Genomic DNA, 24729 nt, shown 5'->3' on the forward strand with positions numbered 1-24729 from the left:
AAAGGTTAGATTTGGTGCCTTGCTGGGACTTGCCTAGTAATGGCATGACAGGATTCGTAGTGTGAAGTGATTGTTTGTCAATCTCATTAATCTGATAGCTGTTACATTTTAATTTTGCATTGTTTTTAACATTCCTGTGAAATGTTTCTGTAAATTTTACTCGAATTTTAGTTTTTCTGCTACAACTATTGTAAACTAAGTCAGCTGTATATGGCGAGCTCTTTATATTGCACCTGATTGTCTTCAGTTTTTATTAATCCTTTACAATACACTTTGTAAAAATAACCTTGAATAAAGATATGGAAAAAATAGTCCTTGTGTGGCGTATATGAATGTCTTGCATTTAAATTTATGTAGATAATCATGCACTAAGATTTACCATCTAGTAATCTAAGAAATATACCCTTTTCAGTACATGATTTACAATATTTAAATTGCAACACAATATATTTTTGACTAGAGTATATACACTGGCACTTTGTTTTGCACATTCTAAAATACAGTATATATTTTTACATACTTCCGGTAGCGCTCATTGTTTTGCTTTTGTGACGTCACTTTGTGCTTCCCCCCCAAGTGTGTGCGTTTTTCATCAGTATGACAGATGCATCACTTATAGGTTTTTTTTTTTTTTTTTTTTTTTTTTTTTTTTTTTTTTTTTTTTTGGGGGGGGGGTGTACAGTGTACTGAGCAGGTTCAAAAAGTAACACGTTTGCCATCCCACTATAGGGAGGCAGATTTGAACTCCACGCATTTTCGCCACAACCATTATGGCGGCAAAAGTCGACCTTTTTACGACAGTTTTTGCTTTACGGTAAGACGTCGCCGTAAAGCATTTTATTCGATCAGCTGACGGCCGGACACCGCAGGGTAATAAACACAAGGCGCATTTTTCGTGCTTTGACCCTCCGTTCCTACTGAACGTTTTTCAGGTCTCTTACAAAAAGAAGACATGACCTTGTAGTGCCCATCGCTGGTAAGTAATTGTGATAAACTTAACGATACGTAAGCTGCAAACATTTTAACATTTGTGTGTTTCTGAATGACTCTGAGTCTGAGTCACGACCACGGCACGGTTTTGACCGCCGCGGCGTGAGTACGAATAAATGGTTTAATCCTGGAACTCTGGGTCGAGTTTCGGTGGAGGTTGTGTTTGAATTCTTTTAGCTGGTTGACGGATATATATCATGTGCTCGTTTAGAATAGCAGGTAGCAAGTAAGGAGGTCTGGCTGGAGCTCCTACTCACTCACTCATCGTTCGTTCACTCGCACGCTGTGCGCAAGTTCAGTTGCCTGGAGGAAAGACCCGGATGGTCTTTGATTCGAACCAGTGTAAGACTGAGAGTTGTGCTGTAAGTCTTGGGGTCGAGGTACTGGCCCTCAATTACAGTAAGCTAATACCCTGCTGTATGTGGGTAAGATGATTGTCTAGCAATGGAAGTTTCCTTGAACTGACATTTTACATTCATTCATTCATAGCTTTTCTCCAAGCAACTATGTTAAGCCATGTACAATTATTTATTTACCCATATACGGTTGGTAATTGTACTGGAACGATTTAGGGTAAGTACCTTGCTCAAGGGTACTACAGCTGGAGGGGGGATTCGAACCCATGACCTTTGGGTCCTAACCACTACAATACCCAGCTAAACAAAGATCACGGACTATTTATCAGTAACATGATGTGGAATGAGAGGGATGTGGTAGGAGTGTGTGTGGACGGGCACGGTCAGTGCTGCCTGTCTTGGTACATTCACAGCCATCAGCAGGCTGAGCTCCCATTGCATTCTGTGCCCAATGAGTTCCCTGGATACATTTACATTTATTCATTTAGCAGGTGCGTTTCTTGAAAGTGGCATACATCTCACAGGAAATACAATGTGTGCATTGTGGATGTGCGTGGATACCAACACAGGTGTGGAAAGGTGCTTAAATACACTGCTCCTACCATGATTCCTACTGGATGCTGAATCATTCTTATTATTGTTATTCGTCTTTTTTTTGCCATTATCGAGGTGACCCACAACCATCCATAGATCTTTACAATTCTTCACCCATTTACACAACAGGCCAGGGTACCTTGATCAAGTGTTACTGTGGGAGGGTTTTTATTCAACCCAGTGCTCTTGAGAGTACAAAGAAAAATCTCTATCCACCATTCCACCTGCTGCTCCAACATCTTGTTATGCAACGATAGAATTGCTTTTCCCCACCAAACAAGCAAGCAATAAATAAAATGTAAAAAGTTTCGTTCACAAACATATAGCATGGATGTGGTACACTGGTAAAGTTAATTATTAGTATCTGTATGTGTGTGCTCTCATTAAGGCTTCCCTGTTACCATGTGCTTATTGATTGTGCTTTTAGCCTTTGCGCAGATGGCTGTGGAGGGTCGATGGTGTATCTCTATGACATGTACTTTGAAACAACTCTCTGCGAACATTTTTAAAGCTGCGTGTGTCAGATGCTCTGGGGATAAAGTTGGGAGTAACTGTCGAGATGAGATTGGCGTTCATTGTGAAGATGAAGGTGGCGTTTCTGAAGATAATTCGAAGACATGCGCTGAAAAAACATGAGTGGTACAGGTATTGTAACCATGGAGATGCTGGCAGCTTTGGCAATTTACAGAGTGTATGGCAAAGCTCTTAATATATACAGCAAGAGATTTGTTTTGCAGAATATTCTCATTCAACTAAAAATTTGATTGTTGTCGAAAGTTGTTTGTGGAAATGCGAATGAGCCAGCGTCAGGTTTTACTCTACTGGGAGGTGTCACTAAACATATTTACAGTAACTTTGTAACAAAACGTGTATTGCAGGGCTTCATTCTGGAAAGGTTATTGCAGTGCTTAGAAGTATGTTACTCATTTTTTTTTTCGTTTTAATTTGTAAGCTTTTTCTGGTAGTAGTAATTTATTTGGTGCATCATGACATTTGCAAAAGTTTGAAATATCGTGCATAATCGCATAGATATAAATGAAAAGGAAGGAAAACATCTGGCCTAAGTTACGGTTGAGAGAAGTCAGATGTTATGACTAAAAAACATGTGAGCAACATATTGGCATTGAAAACAAACTTTTGCAAGTTATGCAATCACATTCCATGTATATATTTGAGCTAACAAAAGCATTTTTCGAGACATGATGATTTAAGACTGTTTGTATGCCTCGTCTGCTCTTTGTGTTGTCATTCATTTTTACAATGCCCAGCTTTCTGTTTCCATGACAGTATTGACAAATAACCCAGACTGAGCCAATGTTTGTTTGTGTGAGACCATCGGTTTACTACTATATGTTGTTGTGCTATATTTCCAGCCATGCTGTGGCTGAAATCTAGTAATTGGAGTGAAACCACCTGAACATGAGAGCAGTTTGATATGGCCAGTGCGTTTACTCTAGATGCAGAAAAAAGATCAGTCACTATAACTATCGTGATATACTGTACAGTATGCTTTTAATTGTTTTGTAAATGAGAAATTGTAAACAGTATAAACAGTATTTATTTTCTTGTTATAATGGGAACCGGGGTAGATGGTTTGAAATATGGGAATTTGAGCTGGGCTCACCTTTCAGTTTATGTATGAGAGCAGTTTGAGTGACACAGTTGAGAACGGGGTATTGCTATATGTGAGTATAATATTATTATTTATTTCATTTGTTCAATGCTTTTGGTGTAATAATAATAATGAAATAGTGTCACACTGCTCTCCATAGGTGTTCTGTATTTAAACAGTAGTTCATATCTCTGTTTTTATCCCTGGAACACAAAGTAAGGTACAGTGTCCAGCTCCTTACATTTCTTTCCGTATTTATAAAGCATGGTATATTTTACTAGAGCCATCAGAGCTACTATAGGGAGAGCAGGTATTTTGGATGCTGGGTGTTGGTTCTAGCCAATGTGCAGCCTCTGACACGTGCTCAACTTGAACAGGTTATAAAGGTACAAGTTTAGTGAAAAATAATTATAGGATCATTTGTAAAGTTTGTGTCCGTGTTGACTGGTGTCACACGGTGTGGTAAATAGTGCAGTAACAGCGGTGGTGGCTGCAGGCTGTGATTGCGCAGTTGTGTGACAGCACACTTTGTTTTTGCGCTTCCTTCAATGTGTGTGGTTAACATCCTCATAAGCACCTGCCCGTCATTTATTGTACTCTTTTTAACACCCTTTGGCCCATCTTGAGGTTTGTGTCGGATTATCCAATAAAACTAACAGTTTTCTAACAACAGTGATTTGATATTTAATTTTTGCTGAAAATGAATGTGATGTTTACAAGATAGTGTTTTCCCCCTCCCCACAATTTAAAACCATCTAATTTTTGATAATTGTTTCATGTCCATTTGACTGTTTTGCTGCAAAGAATTAAAACTCCAATGCTGTGTTGGATATTTTAGTAGTTCCTTTCAAACAGGCATTTTCCAGGAAGCAGTGTGTAGGAGTGTGATGAGCTGATCGGTTTTATAAGAAGCAAAATACTAAACAGAACTTGAAACTGTAATAGCTGCTGTATTCTAACACTAATGATCACATTGATACCATTAGATACTTTAATAGTTGTATTTGAAGTGATGCTTTCAGGGAGATGTGTGCGGCATAAAGGAAGTCAACAGTTGCAAAAGCAGCAAAATTATGTACAGTATTTCTTTCAGACTAAATTCCTATCCTGTACAAAACTGGTGAACTACTAGGACTAATTTTGTCAAGATAGCATAATATTTTCAGAGTTGTTCATATCTTTTCTTCCCTCTTTGGTTCAATTTGAAATTGATATGTGTTGGAGTGAGGCAGAACTTCTAAGATGGGTAATGTAGTGGTTAGAGCTGCTGCTTTTGGACCCAAAGGTTGCAGGTTCAAATCCCACCTCCAGCTGTAGTACTCTTGAGCAAGGTACTTATTCTGAATTGCTTCATTAAAATTACCCAGCTCTATAAATGGGTAAATAATTGTGAGTATCTTAACACTGTAAGTCACTTTGGAGAAAAGCATCTCCTAAGTATGTAAATGTAATCTTGTTTGGTTGGTAGATTATATAACTTTTAAACACCAGAGTGATATCTCTGAGTTTGGAGTTGTTCCATTTTCAACTCAGAAACGACGAGAGACCCCTCTTTGAGGCGAACTGAAATATGGAGTCCTTTACTTTTTTTCTTTTATGTAGAATATGTTGAAGTTATGTATTCGACTATTTTTAGACATGTGACCCCCAGCTGTGACACGGATCTTTAACAGATGTGAGGGGATACTGTGGTGGATGTAATTGATTTTCCACTACTCTAATTTGCCGCTTCAGCAAGCGCAGTCTCCCAGTCTCCCAGTAACCTCGTATTGATATGGCAAACTGAAAGAGACCTCGTTTTACATCATTTAATTAAACATTCACACATAGCCAATTTCACTTTTCCGTCTGCCCAAAGAGTTGTTAAAAATGTTTCCATGGTTATTTCATTAAGTGAAAGATCAGCACAAGTAGCTAGAATGAATGTGAAATGTAGGTACTTTGTACGTTTACTCAGTACTAGAACTTTATATTAGTTTCTATTTAAATTCAAATCTTTGTCTCACACACACAAAGAACTTTGTAATCCAGCACAATGATGTAATAATGTGGACAGTCACAATTTTGTGTCTGTGGCAAGGATTTACATTTAAATAGGCGGTACTATAAAGATCTATTGTGTGTTACATAGTGACGTGCTTTAGGGTCGATTCAGCGGTGACCTTTGGTTGATGGGATCACACGGTTGGGTCAAAAGCCACATGGTTCAAACAACTGCATTGTAGGGTAAATAAAGCATGAAGGCAGAATAAAGTTTAAAACACAAAGTAATGCTTTGAATGCCATGCCTGAATATAAATATTAATATTCATGTGTAAAAACCCATTTTTCATAAGAATCATGATTGTACTGTACCACTGATTTGGAGATAAAATTAAGTTTAAGTTAGTTGTTTACATTTACATTTTACATTTACATTGTTACTCTATCACACATTGTCACACGCAAGTTGATTTGTTTTTGCTGAAAGTTTGTGTGGCTATCACTTGATTATATTTAAATAACTAGAAATATAAAAGCTCCAAAAAAGTTTTATTTTGACTTTCACTTTGGTAATTGTATATGTATCATCAGTTATTCAGAATTTCAAACCCAAATGACCCGAGGTTCATATATCTATTCCAGAAGCCACTTATTGCCGCACTCTCTCTTTCTTTTTGTCTTCCTCAGCTCAAGAGAAAACATGTCAGGAAACAGCCTGGTGTTGCCTATAGTGCTGTGGGGCCGCCATGCACCCACACACTGCATCTCCAGCCTCCTGGTGATGGACGACCTGGCCACCATTATTACAGGCTGCCATGATGGGCAGATTTGCCTCTGGGACCTGACACCTGATCTAGAGGTGGGTGTGTGTTTGGATAGCACAGCAATGATAACAAAAAAAAGTATGAATGACCAATGCACAAAAAAATCCTATTTTGACATTATATCAGTGTGAAAATTAAGGTATTCATTCATTTAGCTGATATTTTTCTCTGAAATGACTGGTCCTACTTTGTTTTTTACTTCAGATCAGCCCCCGGGCCTTGCTTTTTGGACACACCGCCTCCATCACTTGCTTGTCCAAGGCCAGCGCAGGGAGTGACAAGCAGTATATTGTCAGCGCTTCAGAGAGCGGGTGTGTACAGAAAGCTGCTGACTGGGTGACCACAGTTTGGAAGGCAAAGCCTTTATGCCAGGATTAGTGCTGGAGTTTGGATCTCAAGGAAATTGGGTAGTCAAAGCCACAGGAAATTCAGTGTTTGGTTTCTGATTACTGCTGGTCTTCTTAGGAAAAATGTCTTCCATTAAGTGTACAAATTAGTAGTAAAGTGCTTCTCATGAAAGGGGGTTTGTTAAAGTAACATTTCTCCTACTCCTGTTTCCTGGTGGCACTCCTTGCCTATTGGTTTTCAATTGGTTTTCTCGGCCCAGCATTAATCTTGACTGAGCTGTTCATTGACTGAGCTGCACACAAATCATGCCAAGACCAGCGCATTATTTGAGGACCACCTTTGTTTTGGTCTGGTATTTACAAAGTGATATGTTAAGTAAATGTCGCCCTGAAATCTTTGATAATTAGAGAAGGTAAATTAAACGGATTAATTCACTGGAGATGTTTCGTAAATGTACTGTAGTCTCTTTCACTCGTGTGAGGTTGTGTGTCTGAATGTAACTATGCGACTTTCTTATGCGTTCAGAGAGATGTGCTTGTGGGATGTGAGCGACGGACGCTGCATTGAGTTCACCAAGTTGGCCTGCGCCCACACAGGGATACAGGTAGGTCCCTGTGTAAACACTCCTAAATGCTGAAATGTGAGAACCAACGCAGCGCGCTGAACCCGTTTGCCTCCTCCGGCCAGTTTTACCAGTTCACCATTGGAACCCAACGTGAAGGACGGCTGCTCTGCAATGGACATTACCCAGAGATCCTTGTGGTGGATGCCACAAGCCTGGAGGTGCTGTACTCCCTGGTGTCCAAGATCTCCCCGGATTGGATCAGCTCCATGAGCATCATTCGGTCACATCGCACCCAAGGTCAGCAGCACGCAGCCCTGACTTGCGCACTTGACCAATATAAAGTATGTGTCCCCCTGAAAAAGTGTGCAGAGAGTCATGGTGGAAACAATGGAAATTCCTCACTTCTTAGTTCCTCCTCTTATTCTCATAATAACTGTTTGCTTCCTCTTGTGTCAGGATATGTTTTAAAGTCATTAAATATTATGAAGTGTGTAAAATGTGTTCACATTTTGAATCACAAATGTCTGAATGAGTCATTTCACTACCCGGTGGACACTGACTTTAGGATTTTAATGCGTTTGCCCATGTTGGGTTTGTATGGAAGCCAGGCATTTTCTTATTTTATGTTCAATGTAAGCCAACCTAATATTTATCTTCAGTCTAGAAATATTACAAAGTTTATGAATTATTAAAATGATAAACTGATGAAGCAAGTCAAATGTGGGTAAATGAATGCATTAATCCTGTGGAAATCATGAAGACTGTTTTCTGTAATAATTTTTTTTTTTTTTTTTTTTTAAAAGTACCATAGTAAGTAAGGAACACAACTGTAAGAAATCTGGAGTTTAGCTCCAGCATTAATGAGGGAAAAAAGAGACATTTGTGCATGTTTTTAAGCTTCTAAATGGGCTTAATGTGATTAAAACTAAAGGTTGAGACTTGAAAACAATTATTTCTGTTTAAATATCATTATTGTGACTAAAAACATAACTAGAGTGGAAGTCTACTTTGTACACATTAGTCTTTGTGCAAAGTGTTAAAATGACATCCTAAGGTTTCATGTACTGAAAGTAAAAGGCACAGAATTTGGAGATTTCATGTTTTACAATACTTGAAATTACTTCTTAATTACTAGGAGTGGTTCAGCGTGGTAGACATTAATTGTAAAAATGTATATGGTATTTTGAGCATTTAATTCCTAAAACACTTGGACATTAGATGTTTTATTACTGGGGGACCGCTGGGTTATATTTTGGTCACAGAAACCTTGCTAATGGAAAGCAATAATTGTGCAAAGTTTCTGTTTGTAGCTTCTCATCCTTGTTAATGTGCTAAAAGCCTTTAGTAATGTTTGGAACAGTTTTTTTTTAAAAATTTTCCCTTGAGCACTCATGAGTGCGTTTTGTCTATATGCAGCAGAAGGTATAATGTACTATGTTGTCTTTTGTAATTTTGCAGCAGGAAGTCATTACCCAGCATTCTTTTTAAATAGTTGCGGTCATACTGAAAAATGGAGTCGTTTTGTTTAACTTTGCAGAAGACACAGTGGTTGCAGTGTCAGTCACTGGCATACTGAAAGTGTGGATCATCACAGCTGATGTCAGCAAGATGCAGGTATGGTATACTAGTTATTGCTGTTTAACAAAGGCATTTTCCATAATGCCTTACAGTTTGCACTACATCCCAATTAGGATGCAGGATTTCAGAAATGGTTATCCAGTTACGGGGGGCGCGGTGGCTCAGTGGGTTTGACCGGGTCCTGCTCTCCGGTGGGTCTGAGGTTCGAGTCCCGCTTGGGGTGCCTTGCAACGGACTGGTGTCCCGTCCTGGGCGTGTCCCCTCCAGCCTTTTGCCCTGTGTTGCCGGGTTAGGCTCTGGCTCCCCGTGACCCTGTATGGGACAAGTGGTTTCAGGCTGTGTGTGTGTGTTATCCAGTTACATTTACCACACTATTCCTTTGACACATGGCAGTTGTTTGTACCTGTTTTCAGCCATGGCCCAGGTATTTAGTTAAACAAGACAGGGTCCTTGTTCAGCAGGACCATTCCTGTGATCTGAAGAGTTTTTCAACCACTTTTCTTTCTCCCTGGAATGTGCTGAAATGTTGTTTGTTTGAGATTTTCTGTTGAACTCAGATGAACATTTAGTGTGAATTTGACAGGACACAGACCCCGTGTTTGAAGAGGAGTCCAAGCCCATCTACTGTCAGAGCTGCCAGAGCATCTCCTTCTGCACCTTCACACAGCTCTCTCTGCTGGTTGTTTGCTCCAAGTACTGGAGGGTGAGCGTGTGGCCCGTTGAGTCAGGGCGCAAATGCAGAAAGTGGAGAAATTTAAAAGCTGACATGGGCTTTACATTTACATTTAGTCATTTAGCAGATGCTTTTCTTCAACGATGTACATCTCACAGAAAATACAATGTGTGCAGTATATCAGCAGAAGGAGAGACTTAGATGCAGACGCGTGATTCTAAAGCATAGTTACTTACTTTCCACTATATGAGCCAATGTACATCACATGAGTAGCTGCACAAAGGTTTATGTTACCACAAGGTTACTGTGTTACAGCCCTCAGGAACATTTGACAGTGATGGAGTGGACAGTCTGGTGCATCATTCCATCAGTTTTTATTTAGCATCTAGCAAAATTAATTAATTAATTAGTATATGGAGTTTTTTGTGGAAAGTTTTAGTTATGTTAGATGTTAAAAAAAAAAAAATGTTTTCAGAAGCTTTTGAAAGTTCATATTGAAAATTAGGTGTTGATTATTTGTTTGTTTAACATTAGGTATTGTGTCTTACTGCCAGAAGAAACCTTACTCATTTTATATGAGGAATTCTCTTGTATCAGCAACACGGTCACTTGTGACATTACAGCAGGAACATTACAGTTCTCAATATTATGTCGTGTGTATAAAATGTTTTACCATTGTGGGCATATGCAGTTATGTCCTGTAACAGTCCATGTCTGGATTCCTCACTGCCAGGTGTTTGATGCGGGCGACTACTCCCTTCTGTGCAATGTGCCCAGCGAGAATGACCAGGCCTGGACCGGTGGAGACTTCATAGCAGCTGACAAGGTCATCATCTGGACTGAGGATGGCTGTAGCTACATCTACAAGCTTCCAGCCAGGTAAGGATGTCAGTAGCTGGAGATGAACTGCTGCACTAAGTTATACTTCAGTCCTATCACTGTACACACTATAGTCTAGGAGGTGTGGAGTTGTTTGTTCTGCTGTGAAAGGACGAATGAGTCCTAATGGCTGTGTTCATTTTTTGTACCTCCCAGCTGCCTTCCGGCCAGCGAGCACTTCCGGAGCGATGTTGGGAAGACTGCAGAGGGCTCCATCCCCCCTTTGGTGTACAGCATCGCTGACCGTGCAGACAAACTGGTCAGTTCTCCTCTCCTCACAGTTTGCACTTCAAAGTTGCAGCCATATGGGAAATTTGTCACAATCTTCTTGCCTCCGAATGCTTTTATGTGAAGTAAATAAGAGCTGTAAAGTTTAAAGGACAGGGTAACTGCTGCAGTGGAGTTATAACACTGAGACTACGTGACTAAACGAAAAACTGTAAAAATGAATCGATGAATAAAATATACTTTCCGAGACAGCGAAAGTCTGAGTTTTGGTAAGGAATTGTATGTATACATTTATTTACTGTCTTCATTGTTGGTGTGTTTTATGTCTTTGTAGTTTGTGGGTGAGTGGGATTGCACATATTTGTGTATTAATTTGTCGTCTGTATTTTTGTTGTCTCCACCTCTTTGTTTATTGCAATGCTCCCTCCTTGCCCCTTTGCCTCTGTCTGGGGAGTGTCCTCCCTCAGACGGTGGAGGGCGGTGAGGGGGCTGACGTGGTGTGCATGCTGCCAAAGTGCTTCTCTGACTGCGACAGCAACTGGGAGCTCTACACTCCAGAGCTGCAGTTTCGACACCAGCCTCTAGAGGCACCAGTAAGCGCAGCTGACAGCAGGACGGAGGCGCACGTCACCCCCAGCACACGGTGCATGTTCTGTAAATGTGGTGGCAAGGCTACCCGCTGGGCTCCATGGTATCCAAATTTATTGAACGTACCGTATTTTCTGGGCCACTTACAAATGACACCATTGCTGCTGTCGAAACCCCGGTCAGCAGTGCTGAAATTGAGATTTAGGAGCCCCCAGGGTAGCCTGTTGTGAGTGCGTCTCTGTGATGCAGTCTGAGAGTCAGTTCCTTCTCCTAACTTGGGTTCACCTGATTTCATGCCACTCCCCATCTGTTGTTAAAAATGAGCAACTTCGTTCCCCCTCATTTAAATTCATGCTTGTGGAGAGTCATGCAGATTTCCCAACGGCTTTATAGTAAAATGCTGCCTGGAAAGGATTTTACTTCCACTGTCAAGTCTTTTTGTTACATATCATACAAAATGCTGGCGATGTCTCGCAAATCACCAGAAATTTTTCTGAATGGTAATATTGCGGTGTTTATCTCACAATATGATAATATCAGGGTTTTTAGGGATGAGATTTGCTGGGTATTGAAATGACCAAATCACTTCTCTATTCCCTTAAATTCATGTTGCGAGGTGTCAGCAGTAAACTGACTAAAGTCCTACAGATATTACCCCAATTACTGGAAGGGGAAAAAAATCATACATCACAGACTGGAATGCAGTTTTAAAAATCAATTTCTTGAATCAGTGTATCGATACAAAATTGTAAGAAAAGAGATTGCAGTTCTCTTCTGTATTGATTTTAATTTTTAACCTTCATGCATTTAAAACAGGAAACCATTTCCATTTGCAAAAATGCATATGGTGTAGTGAATATCAAATAAAAAATAAATGAGCCCATCATAATTTATATTACATCATTGTCAATTGTAATGTTTATTAAAATATGTTACAGCACCCATCTGGCATTGTTTAATCAATTTTCCATAGAGCATCTGGATGAAAAAGAAAAAGTGAACTTTTTAGTGAATATACTTAAAATATTCATTTGTTAATATATGTTTGCCTTAGAGTTGGCTATTAACCATTTATGTTTTTACATGTGTTAAAAAAATACGAAGGGGTCCAGGTAGAGGTTAGGCATGTTTGAACAATGGGTGGAGTGTGGAATCAATTGAGCCCTGGTGTGTGTGGTGTGCTTTCTCACTGGCTGTGTACCCCCAGTGCCTGCAGTACAGCTCCTTCACAGAGCACTTGCCTGCTTTCCTCAGAACTCCCGGAAATGGGTCTTAGCCCCCCGAAATCACTAACTTGATTGCAGGAAGTGTGAAATATGCGGTCAGGGCTCTTACTTGTGCAAATGGCACCTAGATTAGAACTTAAGCCTATGTATAGTGTCTGGGGAAAAATGACTGTGTTCATAGTAGAAATATTATGTAATAGAAGTTATATTGTTTCCAAAATGATAGCGATAAAACAACAAAATTCTCAGACTGTTCATTTAATATTAAGAAGTTAGTTTTTGTCCTTTAAATTCCATTATGCTTTTTATAAACTCATGTTGTGATGCTTTTATTTTGCACTATTTGTTTGGAGGCCTCTGTATTCACACACTGCCAGTCTTGGCAGATTAGTTTTTCTGGAACACAACAGATCCTCTGCTGCCTCAACACGTGATTTGCTTTCTTTTTTCCTGACGATTTTCCATAAGACTTGTGAAGCCTAAAAATCGTTGTTTTGATGAATTGTTTCATCAGAGCAAATGTGTTGTCAATGCTGCTTTTAGAACTGGGGGGTAAAGAAAAACACTTCTGCTGGGAAGGAATTCAGGTAGAAGAATGAAATATGTGTGATTTGCATATATCGGTTACCGTGCTAGTTTATGCTCTGATGCTCTCCTTATAGATGAAGCCTGTACACTGGATGCAGCTGAAGGCTGTGCTTTCCTGCTTTCATTGCCATCATTATTATTATTAGTATTATTATGTTTGTCATCAGCTATAGCAGTCAGTCTGCTGATAAGGATAACGGTTATGACACGTTTGTAGCAAAGGCCCTCACTGAGCTGACGGTATTGTGCTTACATCTCCAGTACATCTTCTATATTTCAGCTGCTGATCTGCCCCCCGGTGACCCGGTTCTTCTATGGCCGACGGGAGCCGTTTCACAAGCTGCTGGTGCAGGGGGATTCTGCGGGGCGCCTGTCCCTCTGGAGCATCCCGGACACCTCACCCCTGCAGCCATTGTCCACTGCCGCAGGTACGTCTTTCTCCAGCCTCCCTGGTGCTGCGGCTCAGCACTGCGGTCAGAGCCTTGAGCATCTCCTAAAGACTTTCTTCTGTCCTGTAGATGTGGCTCTCTGGCTCTCCCTACAGTCACTCTTCAGGTCTGCATGCAGCTTTTGCTACACATCTAAGTGCTCTCAGAGGCTGCAAGGACAATAATTCAATTTAGTTCATTTTTATAGAGCACTCTTCTCACACAGTGGCGGACAGCGCTCAACAAAGGGATAAGGCAAAGAAACAAATAAGAGGGTTCACTATATACTAGAGTAACATGTTATCCATGCAGTTATTAAAGCTACAAGTAAACCTACAGGCTACGGAAGTAAGGAGGAAAAAACCTCCCAACTGAAAGTCAAGGGAGGAAGAAAAACCTCTGGGGGTTCAAGTGTCAGTGGCTGCCCACCCCTCCTGGGTATTCTAGAGTAAACAAGACTTCTGAGTCAGTTTACAACTAATAATAACATTGTAGCTGAGTGTTAACTTGATGTCCCAGTTCACATAAGCACATCTCGTCCATCAGGGTGGTTTGGTCATCATCTTCAGTCAGCATGGGGGTGCTGGTATGATGGCCGACCGGCCTCCTCGGGCGTTATCATAGGGAAAGAATGCTCAACAAAAAAGAAATTCTTAGTAAATGACGACTTAGAAATTAGAAAGGTTAATACAGAAGGAATAATAATAACAATAAATATAATAATGCTAGATAAGTGATAACTGGTTTGTGCTAGCTATTTTGTTTTCATTTAGCTCACGTGTTTCCTTCAAAGCGACTTAGCATGTTAATGTACACATAATGAATTACCCGTTTATACAGCTAGATGACAATAACTGTGTCAATTCAGGGTAAATACCTCGCTCAGGGGTACTACAGCTGCAGGTAGTGGAATCTGAACCTGGATGCTTTGAGTACAAGGCTATAGTTCTAAATACTGTGCCATCTGCAGCCTCCTATATCGTATTATAAAACCTTATTAAATTTTTTAAAAATACAAGTAGCTCCTAGAGCACAGTAAATTAATACTGTTTGTGCAAACTACATTTTGAGTGTAGGTAAAAACAGCAAATCATTTTTGTTTTCTGTTTTGTTTTTCCTCATTACTAAACCAGTGTTAATTGTTTTTTATGACCTTTTGTGACCATATTGAATAAGAGGTAAATTGTTTTTCATGCAGTTCAATCCTGTTATATTACACTGCTAGAAACATTGGAATAATTCAAATTGCTGGTTATCAAATCAATGTCTCGGGCTCAGCAATGACGGAACCGAGAGGAGAAGAATAATTTAACTGATCTTTCATTTGACTAAACAATACTATACAAACAAGTGTAAAGTCACTGTTGCCTCTTCCTTTTGGCTTCATTAAAAGAAAATGAATTATCAGATTAAATTTATAAACATTCTCAATTTATAAATTTATGAATGCGTAGTTAGGACAGTGAAATATCTGAGAAGTTGTTCTTTTTCTTGTTCCCCTCCCTTTCTTCTCTGTACCCCCAGAATACTCACATTTTAACTTGATAGCCATTTTAAATAAAGTAAATAGTAAACCTGACTAAGTAAAAGTAAAACCCAAACAGGTGCGCAGTGCTGCCGGCCGGTTGTATGAGTTCCCCTATTTGCACATTACCACCAAGCATTGGGACATAAAAATAATATAATGAGAATGGTGGGATAACCATTGTAAGTTGCACATGTTGTAATTGGAGTCTCACCTGTATGAGAGAATTTTCCCGGTCCCCATCCCTCATTTAGGCAGCATGTAAATATTACAATAATAGCTGCTATTAATTGCGTTTCTCTTTCGTGGTTGACCAGTGACCAATGGACTTAATTAATTATAGTCAAATTATTTATGAGACCGGGGGGTGCGGTGGCGCAGTGGGTTGGACCGGGTCCTTCTCTCCTGTAGGTCTGGGTTCGAGTCCCGCTTGGGGTGCCTTGCGACGGACTGGCGTTTCGTCCTGGGTGTGTCCCCTCCCCCTCCGGCCTTACACCCTGTGTTGCCGGGTTAGGCTCCGGTTCCCCGTGACCCCATATGGGACAAGCGGTTCAGAAAATGTGTGTGTGTGTGTGTGTGTGTGTGTGTATTTATGAGACAATAATATAGTTTAAAATACAGGTTTGAATAGTTTTGTTTTTTTTTGGATTTGATGTGAAAGTTTGGACCTAAGTGATACATTATGGAAGTTATCACAGATTTGTACATTTTAATGTGCTCTGTTCTCCTCAGCTAAACTCGAGAAGCAGGAACACACACACTCACTCACTTTATATGGAGGCAGCTGGTAGCATAGTGGTTAGAGCTGCTGGACCGCATAGATGTGACTTTCGTGAAGGCCAAGGGCGTATATACCGGAGGTGTCTCTTGGGTGGGCCGGGGTTCGCGGAGCTGTCCCCGGGCTGTCTTGGGCGGGGCGCGCACCGTCTGGTGGCAGGGGCGGTGGCGGGCCCACCGACTACGCTGGGCCTGAGCGCTCTCCCTGTGGGGAGGGGCTGGGCGCGGTTTGGGTCGGGGGTCCCTCTTGTCCGGGAGCGCTATCGCCGGCTGAGCGGGTCCGCTCAGGCTCTCTGGGGCTGCTCGGGCGCCTGGCCCACCCAGAGTACGGGGGGTCCTCGGGCCAGTTGGGGGTTGGCTCCCGGTGGGTCCATGGGCCGCGACGGTGGTGGCCGGGCGGGGGAGTTGCCGGCTACGTCGTGCTCGGGCTCTCTCCCTCTGGGGGTGAGCTGGGTGCGGTACGGGTCGGCGACCTCCCTTCGCCTGGGCACGCCGTCGCCGGCGCTGCGGGCCCGCCTGGCTGCCCTCGTTCAGTCTAGCCCCCGGCCCGCTTGGGCAGAGTGAGTGCGGAGGGCCAGTGGTAGTTCCCAGTATTCTGGGAGGGGCGGCCTACCGTGCATAACGGCAGGACTGACCCAACAGACCAAATGGTCTTAGAAAGGTTTGAGTCTTACCTCCTGCTGTAGTACCCCCTGAGCAAGGTACTTACCCTAAATTTCTCCACTACAAATTACTCAGCTGTATAAATGGGTAAGTAATTGTAAGTTGCTCTGGAGGAAAGCATCAGCTAAATTAATAAATGTAAATGTATGTATCCCCTTTTCCATCAAACATTTTCGTGTGCGCCTGTGCAACTCCATTACCTGCTGGCAAAATGATGCCCACTAGGTGGGCCTAGAGAACCACTTTTGGACATTTGCTTGCTGTGATTTATAAAGCCAACAACCTGTAGACAGAAGTCAGACAGTGTCAACACTGTATTTCAGAATGATGTTTTGTTGTCTTTTTAATGCTTGTATTACCAGCTCTTCATCCTAGGAATGAAAAGGCAGTCCTTTAGCGTTTTTAAAGTACTGTGAAGGTATAGTAGCTGTGCCCTTGGATTATTACCCCACGGAGAGGCTTATTTAAGCAGTTAATCACACTGTGTCGGAGGCGCAGGGTATGCTTGTCTCTGTGGATTGGCTTTGAGTAAGTGATAAAATGGAATAGACGTGTGAAAGTTGTATATGGTGCATTGCTTGATTTAAAATTGTTACATCAAAAATAATTATATTGACAGCTGAGAACACGCAGATGGAACCAAAGAGAAACAATTGTATTTTTATTCATCTCCCAGAACTCCAGGTGTCGTCCACCATCAGTCTGCAGGAAGCTTTTGACAAGCTGGCGCCCCGGGCTGCGGGCATCATCGACCAGCTGAGCGTCATGCCAGGCTCAGAGCAGCCCATTAAAGTGACGGCCAGCGTGTACATTCCGGCACAGGGACGACTGGTATGCGGCCGTGAGGATGGCAGCATCGTGCTGGTTCCTGCCACGCAGACGGCCATCGTGCAGCTGCTGCAGGGAGAGCACATGTCGCGCAGAGGTGAGCGGTGCAGCAATGCATGCAGTGCTACTGTTGACACACCGACCTGACCTCACTACTGTGACAGTATATTTATGTATAGAAAAAAACTGCTTCTTTGGTCTGAGAAATGAAAATTAAAAAAGCCGTAGTTAAGAGGTTTTCAGGGGAAAAAAAAAAAAAAAAAACGTTATCCATTTATTCATTCTGAGTAGCTGCTTGTCCTGTGCAGGGTTACAGTGGTCCAGAGCTTCTCTGGAAGCATAGGGTGTGAAGCAGGGGACACCAGCCCATCACAGGACAGTCACACATACTCTTCCACCTGAAATGCCTCTTTGGACTATGGGAGAAAACCAGGGCAAACTGACATGAACGTGGGTTCCTCAGATTTTTCCTTTTCTTTTTTCCATTTAGGATGGCCTCCTCACCGCACCCTCAGGGGACATCGCAACAAGGTCACGTGCCTATTGTACCCCCATCAGGTGTCTCCTCGCTATGACCAGCGCTCCCTGGTGTCAGGTGGCGTGGACTTCTCTGTCATTGTGTGGGACATTTTCACTGGAGAGATGAAGCACATCTTCTGTGTCCATGGTGGGGAGATTACTCAGCTCCTGGTGCCACCAGAGAACTGCAGCGTGAGTCTGCCAAGTCCTGGCTTCTGCTCCTCTTCCTAACACCCTCTTTCTCGTCCCTCTTTCTGTATTTATATTGCTGTCTTAAGTGTAACAGTTTATGGTCAGTTCCTTGCTGTACCTTCAGGTTGGAAATCCATGGCCTGAAGTGCTTCACTCCTTTCTGCCTCCATGCTGTTTCTCATCTCCCTCACTTTACATTTTAGATTTTCACCCTCTGTTGTTGACTGGATTCCCACTGCATCTCTCTTTTCTTCTTTGTTTTTTTAAATATATATTTATATTTTTATGTGAACAACGTAATCTTGTCAACAAAAAACAGAAATCAGAATATTGAGGGGAACAAAATTCAAACTTCATATCTTGCAAAAGAAAAATGTGAACTTGAGATTGAGGGGGAAAAAAGGGGAATAAATAAATGAGAAAGGAAAATAGGTAAAAAAAAAAAAAAAAGCACTACACGATACATGAAATATTTGTCAGCTGAAGTTATTTAGCACTTTGTAGTATGTTCCAAAAAGGTGACCAGATGTTCCCGAATTCATTGTAGTTATGATGCAGGTTAAAAGTCAGCTTTTTTAGTGGAAGGGAGGGAGTTTCTGGTGAGCGCCCAAAGTTTGTCGTACGGATGGCTGCCTGATTTGTCAGATGCAGAGCAGTGTACGTGTTCTCTTATGATGTGTTTACACCTTAGTATCGATATGAGGGAGTTGGAATAAAAAAAAAAACAAGTGTTGCTTTCTGTTTCACATGAGGGCAGACCTTCAAATTTTTATTTTTTTTTGGCATGGGGCGGCATATCGGGGCAGCTCTGAGCATCTTTCCCTGTGTTCTCCAGCCAGAAAGGAAGTACACCTGTCAATCACCGCTGGGGGTGGGTCAGAGCACGCTAATTGATTGTAGCCCTGCCTCCAGAACTGGTGAGCAGCGCTGGCTTCCTTGGGGAAGAGCCTTGTCAAATGCATCTTCCTATGTCCCAGAGCACCGATGTCTCACATTGATTGACAGGAGCAATATTGGTGTCCATTACATGCAGCAGTACAAACTGTAAATAAAGCAGCCTGAGAATTACCTCGGGTTTAATGACCTACTTAGTTATGCGGCTGCTTTATAGCATATCGATACTTGTACTTAAGGGCCGGAGCATTTAATTGATACGTGAGAGTGGGCTGGATACTATCGTAGCTGTTGAAATATATAATATCCATAGGATACCTGTGTTCGGCACGGGTCTCTTTCCAGCCGAGCATTTTACTGTCGGTTACATCATAAAAAGGAGTCTAAGCAGCAGCTCGATGTGGCCCCCTCGCTCTCTGACTCCTCAGCCTTTTTCTGAGCGGCTGTGCTGAGCACAGCACCAGAGCTTTGGGCGCTTTCCTTTGAGCTCCAAGGTCTACGCTTTCATTCGGCAACAATTTCTTTGTTTTCTTCTGTCGGGAGAAATGCAGACTCTGGGAACTCGCTGTGCTTTTTGTTTTTCCTCCGAATGTCTTTAGTACAGTATATGTTATCTCACAGTACATTATGCAGTAATTCTCATTTGCTTGAAGTCCACGTCAGAGGTCAGAGCTGGTGGAAAAAGGCAAAGCATTGTAATGGGAATGTGGTTATGTGCAGAAACTTTAGGTTTGATGAGATAACCCAAAAGAGTTTGCTTGCACTGGAAAGCAGTTCCAGTTGCTCATATGAAGGGTAGGGTGGAAATTCCTCCGCGGCGATGAGAGACCCTGGTCGACAGCTATGGGTAGTTGCAGTCATTGCAGTTAAAGGTAGGGCAACTGCATATTGAGTGAAGGGCAGTTTCTGTTTCACGCCTTTGACTGCGCATTTCATTATCTTCCACACCAAGGAAATGCTGCAAAACCAACACTGGGGTCACTTTTTTTCTAACTCAGGCTCCATTCATATACTGTTAGAACTGGAAGAAAGATTGCATCAGATCACATTTAATGTCATAAAGCTGCAAAAATAGAGAAAATTGGAGGGGGCAAATACTTTCCCACAGCATCGTGTGTCAATGAGGGCTGGCTGCAGAGTGGGCTGGGTTTTGCCCTTTAATCCTGAATTGAAATAAGTTTTTGTAGGAAAAGTTCCCTTTGCTGAAACTGTGGTTGGGCATCCATGTTTTATCTGAGCCAGAGCCATACCTGGAGCCGGATGTTGAGCGCAACCCAGCCCGTAACGGCAAGGGTACCCAGGGGCTGGATGGCATTAGTCTTGCGTGTGATTGCTCTGGGGCGGTTGTGGCAATGATGAAGAGCGAGGCTTCCTCCCTGTCCTGGCCGGGCCGCTCCTTGTTCCTGTCCGCCGCACCTCCTCATGGTCAAGGCTCCCCTGGCACTACATCAGCACTTAAGAACATTACCTGTCAACATAGATCGCAGCTTCAATTTAACCTCTCCTTCACGCTGCCCAAGACCCTCAACTGCATCATCCTCCCCACCTCCAAAAAAGAGGCTTCCATCCTTGATCGTCTTCCTGACAGACAAATTATATTATTGTATTTATTTTAAGAAATGTTTACTGACTTCAGCTGTCTTTTACTAAAGGCTCTGCCACTTGGTAATAAACATAGAAATTGTGTTTCTACCTTCTTTGTCACAGTATTTCACTCAACACGCAACTTTAAATGCTCAGCTATTTGGGCCATTTCTCTTTTTTCATTCTTGTCTTAGGAGATGGTGGAGGTTTGTGATTTACCTCTCAGTGCCCTTGTACACCCCTCCCATCAAGCTCAGCTTGTTAAACGGTCTAAGGAAAAAAAGAAATGGCAGGAGGAAGCATTCATTTGTCAAGTGGTGCCCTAGCAACAAGGTGGACTAAAACTTTGGTCATTATATTGGAGATAAGTCCAGCTGTCAGAATCCAGGAGATTTAAAAAAAAAAAAAAAAAAGAAACAAGGGCAGATTTTGTTGCAGTGACCATGGACCTTCTGCAGGAGGCTCTTTTTCTTATCACTTTTAAGTTGAGGTTGATGCAGCTTACAGCATTGTAATACCTTTTTCAGGCAATGGAACTTGATGTAAATATGAAAGTATGAAACTCATTTTTGGGCATCGTCTCCTGCAATTCATGTCACAAAGGTCATGTGCTTTTGTGATTGAAATTACATTTCTGTCTACAGTAACACACTGAACTGCGTTTTGCAGCCGCTTTCAGCGCTCGTCTGCCTGACATACATTATGACTTTATTACTCATCTCTCTGTCAGCTTTGCTAGATTCACCTTTCTCAGTCTCCTTTGATTTCATGTCCTTTTGTTGAAGGTAGGGCTGAGCAGGGGTCATACCCTGTGACAGAGTGGTACGCTGAGCTGGGTTCGTCGGATGCTCCAAAGATCTCTCCCATGTGACAGCATGGTTGGCAGCAGCTCACTTCCTTTTAATGGTTCAACTCTCTGCTATCAACTCTTCTGCTATTAAATACAACAATATAAATCAGTGGCCTCTGCCAGCTTGTAACACAAACATTTGCATGAAGCTTTTGTTGAGAGAGCCCTACTGCGTTACTCACCCTGGTGCCAGAGCTTTTCAGTTAAACTGACAGCTCAACTTTTATATGTTTCATGTCACAAGTGCTCATTCCTATTCAGTTCTTTTCTTATGTTTGTTTTTTCAGCTGGGTGATTGTTAAACAAAATAAGATACTGTGTTCAAATGTAATGTAAAGGTTAATTAGGGAAAAAGCTCATGTAAAACACACAGCAAGTCCATGAGTGGGATCAATACCCACTGGGCTGTCTGACCTTGCATGTCTGGGCCCATGTGTCAGTCTCATTGGCTCACCTGTCGCTCTGCGTTACTGTGTGTCCTCAGCATGGGCCACGTCCCAACATGACACTTCATCTTACTTTTACAGTTCTCTTGCTCATTTCCTCACTGTCTCTATCTTCCAGTCCTACAGAACACTGTTTCTACTCTCCTTCCCAGGCTTGACCTTTTTGATGCTGTCTCACTCGATCTCTGTCTCTGTCTCACTGTCCTAGGGCTGTCTCACTCTGATGTTGCCTGTCTCCTGTCTGTTTGTCCCACAGACACGTGTGCAGCACTGCGTGTGCTCCGTTGCCAGTGACCACTCTGTGGGGCTCCTGAGCCTGCGAGAGAGGAAGTGCATCATGCTGGCATCACGTCACCTCTTTCCCATCCAGGTGATCAAGTGGCGCCCCTGCGATGACTACCTTGTGGTGGGCTGCTCGGATGGCTCCGTCTATGTGTGGCAGATGGACACAGGTGGGCAGCTGTGTACAGAATGAAATCTTAACATGTATGGTGTCATTCCATATAGTGGAAATATTAGACAGGACAGCTGCGCTGTTTGGGGGAAGCTTTTTGTAGAACGCTAGAATTTGTGTTTTTTATCATACTAGGTAAATATTTACTCGTTCATCTTATACATTAACTAAACAAGCATCAAAACCCCAAATTTTTTGCATGTATATATTTTTGGTAATGCAAACTGAATGTAAAAATAGTTAGGTAATTTTTGGGAAAAGGTCTTAACAGTTACAAATACCTGGAAGTTTTTAGCTAGAAACTTTTAAGTACCTATAATGAAATATCTGCATATAATCAAGCAGGGTCCCTCAAATCAATATATTGAATTGTCCTAAAGGCAAGTTACACTGATGATTCATTGAGTGAAGCTAGTAATTAATACATGCTTCATTTACCTTGCAAATTCCAGTCTGTTTTAAAGGGACAGTACAGCATTTTGGTGATTTAAATGAGCTGTTGCGCTTGATAAACCTCAGTTCTTCCATTAATGACATAGTGCAGTAACAACTGTAGCACTGAAACTTCAGATCACCTGATGACGAGATATTGTGTGCCTGAAGTCCCAGCAATAATGCATTAACTCTTAATTCACTGAGTCTTTGTGAAGCTGGTTTCATTTCGCTCTGCCTGCTGTTTTACCTCTGCTTTTTAACGTATCAGCAGCATGGAATTTGAAAAGGAGTGCTCAAAGGTGCCGTGCTCTCTTAAGGGAGAAATCTGCCCAGCTTTCAGCCATTGATCACTTGCCCGTCCAACAATATCCTGTAAAAACTGCAATGGTTGCACTGTCGTTGTTTTCCCTTCTTTTACGATACTGCCGTTTTGTGATGGTTCCTCCTGCCCTGTTTTAACACTATGCTGAATAATAGATGAGCATCACTCGCCATCCTTATGTGGGGCTATCACAGAGCCGCGTAGCACTCTTCAAAGGTTATTAAAATTTAAATCTCCCAGTGCTGTCGGCCACGCACCGCGTTGGAGCGGAGGCCGACGGGGGCTGTGCACTTACCAAACATTTCCTAAATATTGAATAAGGCTGCTGCGTTGAGTCCCTTCCTGTAGCTGCATTAGGCACATTAGTGTGTTTATGCAAGCTCTTAGAGCTGGTTATGGAGGAGATTGTGCTGAGTGGAGCTGCAGCATGTACTGACAGTCAAGGTTCAGGGGGTGGAATGGCCTCCACGGGTCTAATGGTCCCGGAGGCTCTGCTCGATCCCCTCATGGGGATTCCGCTAGGGAGCAAATTACTCTTAAGGTTTCCATTTATAGATCTTTACCTGGGTGAATCTTCCCACACTGGATTTACTTCTCCATGTGCTCTGTGTTTATAGTTTTCCCTTAGTTGTGAAAGATACTGCTGAACAGGCCAAGGTGGCATGAAACTGGTGTCAGTAATTTTTTGAATATGGAAAACGCTCTGTTTTTCACCCCTGCAAAACATTTATACAGGGTTACCAACTATAGGCAACATAAAAATGTTACAAATGCAAGAACTTAAATGTAAGGCAATTTTGATCTTTAAAAATTTTTTGTGATCTCATGTATTTTTCAGAATCATAATTCTTAGCAGTCCATATTTTTCCTTTTACGAATTAATTGCTTTTTTAATTTTTCTCTCAAAGCATTGGAAGCGCCGAGTTTTTACGATTAGCGAGTTCCTCGTTGTTTACAACAAGTGTTCAGAAATTGGGTTTTGTATATTAAAACAGCTCCATCAGTGATTCAACAAAGGGAAAAAACCAACCCTGACTCTTAGCTTTGACCCCTGATTCTCCCTCTGTCTGAGTACACTGACCGTTTCACCTTAGCAGCACGATTAGGATCTCTACTACAGCCGCTATTGACAGCTTGGGACTCCTCACCATTTAGACTTTGTACTCCTTCGTACATCAAAACACAAATCCTCTACACTTGACTGGAAAGGAGGTATCACAGTAGCACTCGATGTCCCCTCATCTTGAGTCCTACAGCACTTTCTCGGTTTAGCCATTGTTGGCGAGTGCCATTTTCACGTTGGACCATTGTTTATGGCTCGCTGTCTTCATTAAGGTTGACGGAAATGATGAGCAACAACTTCCTGTGGAGTAAGTTTCATCAGCTGTCCTTCCCTGCATAGAAATGAATGCAGAGGCCCAGGAAAGAGGAGGGAAAAACTGTCTTTTACCTTCAATAAAATCCCCCATAAACATTTATGATAGTGAAGTTGTTGAGGTGTAGACAGGTTAGAGGTTTTGTGAAGGCTTGGCGGAATGAGATGTAGTGGAGAGATTGCGAGGTAGTAAAGTGTGAAATGAAGAGAGGCTGTGTGGCGAAGCGTTGGATGGGTAATGGCGGAGCGGCGCAGGTCTTCCATCAAGGAGCAGAGCGGCTCCCGGAGCTGGACGGAGAAGCGGGGATCCAGCCCCTGTCGTAGGTCCAATTCTGAGCCCATTTGGAAAACTGCCACTCTTTTGAGTCGATATTGAATGCAATCCCAATAACATCACAGTTCACA

General features: G+C 42.1%; 1 protein-coding gene across 2 annotated transcripts in view; it reads left to right on the top strand.

The window, feature by feature from the left end:
* The first annotated feature begins 856 nt into the window (after positions 1–856).
* The window catches only part of wdr7 (WD repeat domain 7), a 134298-nt gene continuing 110425 nt past the window's right edge, over positions 857–24729 (top strand). For both annotated transcript variants that reach the window (XM_018753920.2, XM_018753931.2), the window contains exons 1-13: positions 857–976; positions 6223–6394; positions 6564–6670; positions 7233–7311; positions 7395–7569; positions 8810–8886; positions 9434–9553; positions 10257–10402; positions 10559–10661; positions 13313–13460; positions 17102–17350; positions 17744–17964; positions 21995–22190. In XM_018753920.2, the coding sequence (XP_018609436.2) occupies positions 6236–6394; positions 6564–6670; positions 7233–7311; positions 7395–7569; positions 8810–8886; positions 9434–9553; positions 10257–10402; positions 10559–10661; positions 13313–13460; positions 17102–17350; positions 17744–17964; positions 21995–22190 (1780 nt within the window). In that variant the 5' untranslated portion in view covers positions 857–976; positions 6223–6235. The remainder of the gene's footprint in view (positions 977–6222; positions 6395–6563; positions 6671–7232; positions 7312–7394; positions 7570–8809; positions 8887–9433; positions 9554–10256; positions 10403–10558; positions 10662–13312; positions 13461–17101; positions 17351–17743; positions 17965–21994; positions 22191–24729) is intronic.

This window comes from Scleropages formosus, chromosome 6 (assembly GCF_900964775.1).
Source record: "Scleropages formosus chromosome 6, fSclFor1.1, whole genome shotgun sequence".
Classification (NCBI taxonomy): Eukaryota; Metazoa; Chordata; class Actinopteri; order Osteoglossiformes; family Osteoglossidae; genus Scleropages; species Scleropages formosus.